Source organism: Erythrolamprus reginae, chromosome 9 (assembly GCF_031021105.1).
Source record: "Erythrolamprus reginae isolate rEryReg1 chromosome 9, rEryReg1.hap1, whole genome shotgun sequence".
Classification (NCBI taxonomy): domain Eukaryota; kingdom Metazoa; phylum Chordata; class Lepidosauria; order Squamata; family Dipsadidae; genus Erythrolamprus; species Erythrolamprus reginae.
In genome coordinates, this window is record NC_091958.1 from 5,547,735 (window position 1) to 5,558,615 (window position 10,881).

Genomic DNA, 10,881 nt, shown 5'->3' on the forward strand with positions numbered 1-10,881 from the left:
AAAAAAAACATATAACTCTTGCCTGGTACAAGCTGAGAGGAGGAGAACCTGTGGTCTGGAGGTTAAAGCTTATGCCTTTCAGGTAGTCTCTCCAGGTTCAAATCCCGGTAAGTGTATGGCTAGCTGATGAGAGCAAAATAGCTTGAAATGGATCCGATACTAGTTTCCCTTCCTTTTCATTATCAGCAAAAATACACAGAGATGTTGGGCCAGGTTAAAAAATATGAGCTGCAGGTCTTGTCATTTGTCTTCTAGATACCAAGACAAGAGTCTGGAATTGTGCACTGGTTGCAAAGAGATGGTCCAATTTATACATCTGGCGAGATACTTCCAGGTGTGAACGGGAGCATCATTTACCTAGGAGGACGATCCTTCACCTCCATCAAAGAGGTGGGGAAGATGATCCACGCTGATCAATTAATTAATTACCTGGACCTTACATGCCATTCATCTCCTGTTCCACATGCTTGCTTCATCTCAAAGGCTCTAATCAGTCAAAAAACGTGCCCTGCCAAAAAGCCCGGGCTCCACGATGGAATTTAATTAACGGAGCCAGAATTGGGATGGGGGGAAAGGAGATAATTCTCACAATACTATTCATTGTCATAATTATTTGCCTTGATGATGGAGATGATGCAGGGGGATGCGGGCAGAGAGTTCTGCTGCTGCCTGAATATACTTGTTAATTTAATAATAATAATAATAATAATAATAATAATAATAATAATATTTTTATTATTAATCATAATAAAATAATAATAATAATATAATAGTTTTATTATTAATAATAAAATAATAATAATAATATAATAATATTTTATTATTAATAATAAAATAATAATAATAATAATAATAATAATAATAATAATAATAATTATTATTATTATTATTTATTAGATTTGTATGCCGCCCCTCTCCGACGACTCCGAGCGGCTCACAACAAACAATACATAGTGTACAAATCCAATATTAAAACAATTTTAAAAACCCTTATAAAAAGCAATCATACAGCCTGAACAAACTATACATAAACCAGAACAGCTAAGGGTATATCAATTTCCCCATGCCTGGCGACATAGGTGGGTTTTCAGGAGTTTACGGAAGGCAAGGAGGGTGGGGGCAGTCCTAATCTCCGGGGAGAGTTGATTCTAGACGGCCGGGGCTGCCACAGAGAAGGCTCTTCCCCTGGGTCCTGCCAGACGACATTGTTTTGTCAACGGGACCCGGAGAAGGCTGAATCTGTGGGACCTAATTGGTTGCTGGGATTCGTGCGGCAGAATAATAATTTCTTTATTCTGGGTTGATTGATTTGATCACCAGGGTCAGATCTGGGTGGGGTGGCGCAGTGGTTAGAGTGCAGCATTACAGGCTACTTCAGCTAACTACTAGCTGTAGTTGAGCGGTTCAAATTTCACCACCGGCTCAAGGTTGACTCAGCCTTCCATCCTTCCGAGATGGGTCACATGAGGACCCAGATTGTTGGAGGCAAGAGGTTGATTCTGTAAACCGCTTAGAGAGGGCTGTAAAAGCACTAGGAAGCGGTATTTAAGTCTATATGCGAACGCATTTTACCATCTCCGCCATTTCATTGTCCCTGTCGGGCCCGCGTCAGGTCAATCAGAAATTAGAAAACAAATCTAAAATAACTGTATGCTATGCAGACAATACAACTACACTGGTTTTATTTTGAAGGCAAATGCTTTTACCCTCCAATTTACGCACCTTTGCTGCCTTATTGGTTCAGACAACATTTCCAGTTCTCTCTCTCTCTCTCTCTCCTTTTTCCTCTTTCTCTCTCCCTCTTTCTCTCCTCTCTCTCTCCTCTTTCTCTTTTTCTCCTCTTTGTCTCTCTTCTCTCTCCTCGCTCTCTTCTCTTTTTCTCCCTTCTCTCTCTCTCCTCTTTCTCTTTTTCTCCTCTTTGTCTCTCTCTTCTCTCTCCTCGCTCTCTTCTCTTTTTCTCCCTTCTCTCTCTCCCCTCTTTCTCCTCTTTCTCTCTTTTTCTCCTCTTTGTCTCTCTCCTCTCTTTCTCCTCTCTCTCTTTCTCTCTCATCCCAAAATGTGATTTTTCCCAAAACAACTAGACTTCCCTGTTTTGATTTTCTTTCAAAACATTTCTCTTCTCTTCCAATAAGCTTCTCCAGTTCTTTTCTCTCTTTTTCAGAAGTGATGAGAAATGAAATATTTTCAAGGACAAAACAAACAAGATTGTCCAGTTGCCTTTTGGAAAAAAAGCACCTTTGGAACTACCATAACCTGGAGGCTTGGGAACGTTCATCGATTCTCTCTCTCTCTCTCTCTTATATCATGAAGGACAAATGGGCCATCTAAGTCTCGGGAGAACTTTCCTTTGGTTGCACGCTGGTACTATGTAGGCAAAGTATCATAGATTGAAACTACAGTAGAATCCAAACTTTTAAAACCCCAACAAGTTCTGTACATGAAGAAGAATGCAATTTAATACACGTCAAAAGTTGGGTTGTCCATTCAGTCTTTTTTGCTTTGAATGAACAAGAAGGGGGGTAATGGGATAAAAATAGACCAATATTTGAGTCGCATCGATTCAAGAGGTCCCATTTCCATGAAATCTTGCTTTTCTTTCCTCCCCTTCTGTTGTGGTTAGCTCTGGCCCAGCTCCTGCCCCAAGGACTGTGGATGTGGGGGAGATATCCACATGCTGCAGGCCTGTTTTGCCCCCAGTGGAATCTGATGATGAAGGCTCCTCTGACCAAGAAGACATGAGTGACAGGGAGGAGGAGAGTGGGGCAGGCAGCTCAGAAGGAGATCAATTATCTAGCTCCTCCTTGGATTCAGAACAAGAGTTAATGATACAGCCACGCATAGGCAACAACAACTGAGGGAAGGATTGACAGATTGCGAGTTGGATAGATGCATAGGCAACAACAACTGAGAGATTATTATCAAAGAAAATGAGGCCACCTGTGGTTGGGTGGGGCTGTGGTCATTAGTGAGGCTGCTATAAAGAGCAGCCTGTGGGTTTGGCCATTGTGGAGGATTATATGATCGTTGTGTTTCGTGACTGCTTTACTGACTCTGACCTTTTGTGCGCTGATTTTTCCCTGCTTTGAAACTAAACCAGAGCAAAGTGTGTTTCACTTTGTGAAAGAAGAAGGACTGTGAATTGCCTCCCAGCTGCAAGCTAAGTATCACAGAACTGATAAGGGACTTGTACAAATTACCAGTTTGTTTGGAGACGAGTGCTCTTCGCTATAACGAAAGAGGGCTTGGTTTAAGTGACTTTTCATGATAAAGAACATTGTTTTGAATTTTCAAACGTGTGTGTGCCTGAAATTTGTACCTGTGAATTTTTGGGAGAAGTCTACCAGAGAGCCCGACAGAACACCTTCTAAATATTCATAACACTTTCATCAAATGCCTTTAGCTGGTTGGGGATCAGAGGTGGAGATCTCTTTCAGGCCAATAATAATAATAATAACTTATTGGAGACCCTTGTTAATAAGGCATTAACAAAGAAAGTTCACATTCTTGGTTCTCTGGGTTAAATTCAGCTCATGTGACTGTTATGGCTCTGTCAAAGCGACCATGTGGGAAGGAAGCCTCCACATCATTCTTTATTATGACTCCTAGAAGATTTAGTGTGCCACCTTATTAAAATAATCAATTAATGCAGCTGAGATGCCAAGCTTGAGGCCATCAAGTAAAAGAGGTCAACGTTGAGTCGAGAGGTTGCTATCTAACCTTCAAAGATCAATTATGGTTTGGACTTAAAGACCACTGGCAGGGAAATTAGAATTACCTTTTTAATAAAAAAAAAAATTAATATTAAGAAGGATGTGCCTGAAATCTGACTGCCTTCACTGTTGCCAAAAAAGAAAAAAAATGCTCTTCCTCTAGAGAAAAGAGAATGGCTGGTTCACATGTCACAGTCAGTCCCAGCTTAATCATGGTTTATTGACTAAAACTACAATCGGCTGGGGTCGCATAACACATTAAGGCATAAATAATGGTCTACAAACTGCAACCACTGCGTTTTGGCTTAATGCGCGTCGTAAATCCAGCCCAATGAAATCCCCACAATTTTTTTCCCCTCCCCAAGATGAGAGAACGTTCTTGTTCTCTCAAAATATGGCATTTTCAAACTGTATTAATGACCTGGATTCTATGCCTTTCTTCCTGTGGATGTTACGTTGCTGTTAGATGAGAAGAAAGGTTGAAACTTTCAGATCACAGATTGAATTTTCCTGGTGAGTAGAGATTTCAATTCAAGCTTTGGAACATAACCCCTCTTTCGTATTTTTCTCCAAATGTGTTGGGCCTAAAAAAATATCCATACCATCTCTTAATTTCTCCATTCAAATCAAATAAAATTTATTATTACAGTCATAGACCGAAACAAATAAAAACACTGAGTGAATACACAATCAAAAGTTGTAGGATAAAATGATAAATAATAGATAAAAATCCATGATAAAATCTAGTCTATCAATTATGCATTGTCAGTACTACTAAGATCACAATACATAAGCTGTGAGGTCTATATTCAGTTTGATACTATTAGGGAAAGAAATAAATACGATTGCCACATTTGTCGTATAAATTAGCTAAGGTGTATTAGGCGCATAAAAGCTGGCCACAAATGGTATACTGTACATACATACATACATACATACATACATACATACACATACATACACACATACATACATAAACACACACACACACACACACACACACACATATGTATATACACTGCTCAAAAAAATAAAGGGAACACTTAAAAAACAGAATATAACTTCAAGTAAATCAAACTTCTATGAAATCAAACTGTCCACTTAGGAAGCAACACTAATTGACAGTCGATTTCAAATGCTGTTGTGCAAATGGAATAGATGTGCAAATGAAATATTCAATGAGAATATTTCATTCATTCAGATCTAGGATGTGTCATTTGAATGTTCCCTTTATTTTTTTGAGCAATATATATATCTCGCTACGATGAAGGCACATAATTGCGACGAATCCCCACTGCTGCTGGGGATCTACCCAACTCGCAATCTGTCAGTCCTTCCCTTGCATTCCTTCTTCCCAATCTGACATTTTCTGCCCAGGGGTGATCCTATTCCCACCTTTGCTAAGACACCTGAACCAAAGGTTGCAATTAAACCCTTCCTTCTCTGTTTCTTCGGGACTCTCAAATCGTTCAAACTCGGTTGAAGGATTTACCTATTCAACCTTCCTCTTTCAACTCCAAAAGGAGGAAGAATTATGAGATAGGAGTTATTCATTGAGGCTGATTTGTCCTGGCAATTAATCAAAGGGATTGGAAGTTTAGAAAGGAGGGCAGGGGAGAGAATAATGCCCACAGGTGAACCTTCGGGAGGCATACCGAGCAGTTATCAAAAAACATAGGAGTTCAAAGCAGCTCAGTTTTCCTATGTCAAAGTATGTGAATGGTGCCCAAGGCTTGTTTTAGGTAAAAGCTGCGTTAAAAACTGTTTGTACTTGCATATTTAACTGACAGGGGGAATCAAGGCACAGAACACCAGTCTGATGCCCCTCTTTGTAGCACGATAAATCAAACTTGTTCCTGTCGGTGAAACATGGGCTATTGCAACATCCATCCGAGTCCCACCTGCCCTCTCGCTGACTTTCACAGTCACAAACAGACATTTGTTGCCTTCGTTGGCAATGGGAACTGTCATAGCACACCCTGGAGAAGGCATGAGAAGCAAAGGGTGTGTGTGTGTGTGTGCGTTTTGTGTGTGTGAAGTGAATAGAAATGAATTTTCACAGTGGTTAGGAATCACAGGGCAGTGACCGGGTCTGTTTAAGGTGGGAAAATCATATTTTATTACTGGAGGTTTCTAACAGGTTTAGATTGTCAAGATTTTCACTAAAAGCACTGTAGGTTATGAGTAAATATGAGAGAGGGGGGTGGAGAGAAAGAGAGAAAGAGAGAATAAGAGGAAGAGAAAGTGTGTAAGAGAGAGAGAGAAGAAGAGATAGTAAGAGAGAAAGAGAGATTAACAGAGAGGGAATAAAAAGAGAGAGAGAGAATAATAGAGAAAGTATGTAAGAGAAAGAGGATACTTACATACTATAGATCAGTGATTTTCAACCTTTTTTGAGCCGCGGCACATTTTTTACATTTACAAAACCATGGGGCACATTGAGGGGCGGGGCGGCTAAAAAAAGTTTGGACAAAAAATTTCTCTCTCTCTCTCTTCCTCCCTTTCGCTCTATTTCCCTCTCCCTCCCTCTTTCTCTCCCTTTCTCTTTTTTCTCTCTCTCTCCATCCCTCTTTCTTTCTCTCTTCCTTCCTTCTTCTTTTTTGCTCTCTTTTTCTCTCCCTCCCTCCCTCTGTCTTTCTCTCTCCCACCTTCCCTCCTTCTTTCTCTCTCTCTCTCTCTTTCTTTCTTTTTCTTTTTTTCTCTCTCTTTTGCTCTCTTTCTCTCTCTTGCTTTCTTTCTTTCTCTCTCTCTTGTTCTCTTTCTTTTTCTTTTTCTTTCTTTCTCTCTCTCTTTCTTTCTCTTTCTTTCTCTCTTGTTTTCTTTCTCTCTCTCTTGCTTGCTTCCTTTCTCTCTCTCTTGCTCTTTCTTTCTCTCTCTCTCTTGTTTTCTTTCTCTCTCTGAACTTCGCGGCATACCTGACCATGTCTCACGGCACACTAGTGTGCCGCGGCACACTGGTTGAAAAACACTGCTATAGATAACTGATAGATGCTTTAGACCAGTGTTTTTCAACCAGTGTGCCGCGGCACACTAGTGTGCCATGAGACATGGTCAGGTGTGCCGCGAAGCTCAGAGAGAGAAAGAAAAAGAGAGAGAGAAAGCAAGAGAGAAAAAGCAAGAGAGAGAAGGCAAGAGAGAGAGAGAGAGAAAGAAAACGAGAAAGAGAAAGAGAAAAAGCAAGAAAGAAAAAGAAAGAGAATGAGAGAGAGAGAGAGCAAGAGAGAGAGCAAGAGAGAGAGAAAGGGAGGGAAGGTGGGAGAGAAAGACAGAGGGAGGTAGGGAGGGAGAAAGAGAACAAAAAAGAGGAAGGAAGAGAAAGAAAGGGATGGAGAGAGAAAAAAGAAAGGGAGAGAAAGAGGGAGGGAGAGAGAAATAGAGCAAAAGGGAGGAAGAGAGAGATAATTTTTTTGTCCAAACTTTTTTTACCCCCACCCCCCCACGCCGCTCAATGTGCCCCATGGTTTTGTAAATGTAAAAAATGTGCCGCGGCTCAAAAAAGGTTGAAAATCACTGCTTTAGACAGACACAGATATTATATACATAGGATGATTGATTGATTGATTGATTGATAGATAGATAGATGGATGGATGGATGGATGGATGGATAGATAAATAGGATGGACAGAAAGACAGACACTGTGGATGGATAGATAGATGGGTGGATGGAAGGACGGAAAGAAAGACAGACACTGTGGATGGGTGGATGGATGAATGGATGGATGATAGATGGAATATTATAAAAGACGGAGAGGGAGGGGAAAAGGAGAGAAGGAGAGAAACTCCATCATAAGGGAATTGAGAGTCCCATGAAATAGAAAACATAACTTGGTCGCCTCCACCTGATGGATAGACTAAAGTGGGATTCGAATCTTGAATCCTGAACTTTGTAACCCACTCCCAATTTTCCAAGCACTTTCTTGCACCCCTCCCTGTTAAATCCTCGTGTCATTTTAAAAAAAAATTAACGTGTGAAAGTAGGGTCTGATCAAACTTTCTCCCTCCCATTCCTGAGACAAGTAGGTGTCTCTCTTAATTGCCCAAACGCTGCCTCCCAACTTTGAAACGGAGCTTATAAATAATGTAATTAGCATATTGTTTACTTTGCCACTTGAATTTTTTTTCTGGAAATACTCAGCTTTGTTTCCTCAAATGGGGTTTTTCCTCCTCCCCCCCTTCTTTCTTTCTTTTTTCCCTGAGAAAAGAGAAATATTTGCTTCTTGATTGCTAAAATTGGCAGGGAGGGAAAAGGGTAAAAGAGGGAGTTTGCCTAAAAGAAAATATGGGTTTGATAAATCTTTACATCTGCATGGAATTATGTGCATGTAAAACAGATGTAACCTAATTACATTTTCATCTAAATTGCTAAATAGCTACTTCAGATTTTTTTTTTTTAAAGGGGGAAAAAACACACACCCGACAACCTAAAATAACATACAAACAACAGTTAGTATAATAGCAAGTGTGCTTACAACTAAATGGAATGGATCAAAGGAACAGCGGACTGAATTTGAGCTGGTCTTTGAAAAAGATACGGTGACATAACAATGCTGTATTGATTTACTTAGTAATTTAATGTCTCTATGGCTCAGCCAGAAGACGCTGCTCCACTTAGTAGAGACACATGGAGGCGAACATGTTGAGTTTACATAAAGGCTACGAGACGCATGACGATTAGATGTGCTCTCCTAGAGATTATGTAGCAAAACCCCAAATTGGAAATTAGAAGGTTAATGTAAGACAATCAACATGATTACAGCTTGAGTAAAGTTACAAATGGGACAGCAGCAAGGCCCTTCCTATTTCGTTTCTTTTCAAGTCGTTCTCCAAAATGCCAATCATTTTATTTTCTCTCAGGCTACAAGAGGTCATCAGTTTAGATTCTCCTTACTGGAACAAAATTCTCTCTGCCATGATTGTTTTGCTCCTTTCAGGAGATACATCTAAAATATGTCATTCTGGAGATCAAGGATCCATGCAAAGATCTAAAAGATGTGGATCTGGAGATCAAGGATCCATGTAGACATCTAAAAATATGTAATTCTGGAGATCTGGAGACCAAGGATCCATGCAGAAATCTAAAAGATGTCATTCAGAAGAGCAAGGATCCATGCAGACATCTAAAAATATGTAATTCTGGAGATCTGGAGACAAAAGATCCATGCAGAAATCTAAAAGATGTCATTCTGGAGATCAAAGATCCAAACAACACTATGATTTTCATAGTGGACAAGTAGATGGCTCTAGGGTAGATCTGGATCCACCCCTGATCTCTGGAGAATCCTTTTCTGAAAGGAAAGACACCAATGCTCTAGTGATCCATCGACCACCAAACTGCTATATTCCAGAGTGGTTTTGCCTAAGCAATTCATTTATTCTTCTAAATCCAGCATTCCTGGTATCCATTGAGATCTTGGGTTTCTCGCCTTCAGTGGCGACCTCTTAAAATCTACTCAATGATGGCTTTGGAGTTCCATAACGATGCTCCATTATTTAACATATAATTTTAAGGATTATATTTGCCTCTCAATAATTTGCCCTCCTCAATTTATTAGATAATTCTTAGTGCACCATTCTGAAGGGAACACAATAGTCCTATTGATTTATCCTTCACTTTTTTGGGTCACTGGACTAATTTGGCTAAACTAGTAGGGAATATTATATTTCAGAAGGTTTTGAATGAGATGTTTATCTTAGGGTGGGTGGTCTTGGATCAGGTTTTGCTTCTACATAGCGTATTTTTAAACTAACAGTAAACCAAAGAAATGTTGACATAGCTATATTTTAATATTCCACTTTCAGCTTTGTAGGATGTTCCCCTTCACATTTTCCTTGTGAAGTAAGCAAGGTGGCAACTCATAACTTCATTGTGCAAGTCCCAGAGAAGTATTAGGTTATCAGTCCCAGGTATGTATAGCCCCCTCTCCAAATGCACATACATTTGTGAGATGTTCTGTACCGCGATCCACTCATAAAATTGTATTTTTTTTATCAGATACTTTGAGAATGAAGGGGAAGGAATATTCAGTGAAAATGAAAGTTTGATTAGACAGTTATGCATTCCTTAGGCCTCTAGTACAGTGGTACCTCAATATACGAACCCCTCGTCTTACGAACAATCCAAGATACGAACCCAGGGTTCAGAAAAATTTTGCCTCTTCTTACGAACTTTTTTCGTCTTACGAACGCCAAACCCGAACCTCCGGGTTCGGCGTTCGGGAGGCTGCTGGGAAGCCCCCCGGCTGTTTTAAAAGGTGACAGCCGGGCTGCGCGGCTTCCCAGCAGCCTCCCGAACCCCGAACTTTTGCCAAACTTCCGGGTTCGGGGTTTAGGAGGCTGCTGGGAAGCCCCGCAGCCCGGCTGTCACCTTTTAAAACAGCCGGGGGCCTTCTCGGCGGCCTCCCGAACGCCGAACCTGGAAGTTCGGGTTTGGCATTCGGGAGGCCGCTGAGAAGCCCCCGGGCTGTTTTAAAAGGTGACAGCTGGGTGGCAGCGGTTTTTTGCGGGTTTTTTGTTGTTGTTGCACGGATTAATTGACTTTACATTGTTTCCTATGGGAAACAATGTTTCGTCTTACGAACCTTTCGTCTTACGAACCTCCCCTGGGAACCAATTAGGTTCGTAAGACGAGGTATGACTGTATTTCCTAAATCTTTTGACCCATAATTCTTCTTCCCATTGTTCAAACATAGTGTACAATTTCCTTCCAATGGCTAATTTAGCAGACAGACAGCATGGGAGGCACACATGCTTGAGTCTTGAGTGACGATCTGTCTTCCTTCCGCAAATTAATCCAATTATTCAAATGTCAGTTTAAAAACTGTCAAAACGCAGTTTCGTGGGCTGGACCCAAAAAAACGGTTAAAAATTAAAAACTGCTTTTCTTCATTTAATCTCCCTGCCCTTCTTAATGTAAAACCCATCAACCCGACAAAAAGATGTGGGATTTTCCACACACCCAGCGCCACTCAAAAGAACCCCGGCTTCTGTCGTACATGCATAATTCACTTTGGAAAAGGGCATGTTTGGTGGTTGCTTTTTAATTTTTTAAAAACTATACATATAGTTAAAATATACATGTAACATATGCTAATCTGACTTCTTTGGCCCATGGGCGAGAGAGCCAATAGTTTAGATATAAACTTTTGCCAAGCGCAGACTCTGTACATAAAGG

The 10,881-nt window shown here is 40.5% G+C and overlaps 1 protein-coding gene across 4 annotated transcripts in view; it reads right to left on the reverse strand.

The window, feature by feature from the left end:
* FTO (FTO alpha-ketoglutarate dependent dioxygenase) overlaps positions 1-10,881 on the reverse strand; it is a 218,774-nt gene that overhangs the window by 82,426 nt on the left and 125,467 nt on the right. Inside the window, exon 9 of one of the 4 annotated variants that reach the window (XM_070760166.1) lies at positions 4,231-4,294. The exons of the other annotated variants lie outside the window; for them this stretch is intronic. Within the exon in view, the coding sequence (XP_070616267.1) occupies positions 4,237-4,294 (58 nt within the window). The 3' untranslated portion in view covers positions 4,231-4,236. Of the gene's footprint in view, positions 1-4,230; positions 4,295-10,881 lie in introns of those variants that run through there. 4 annotated transcript variants of the gene reach the window in all.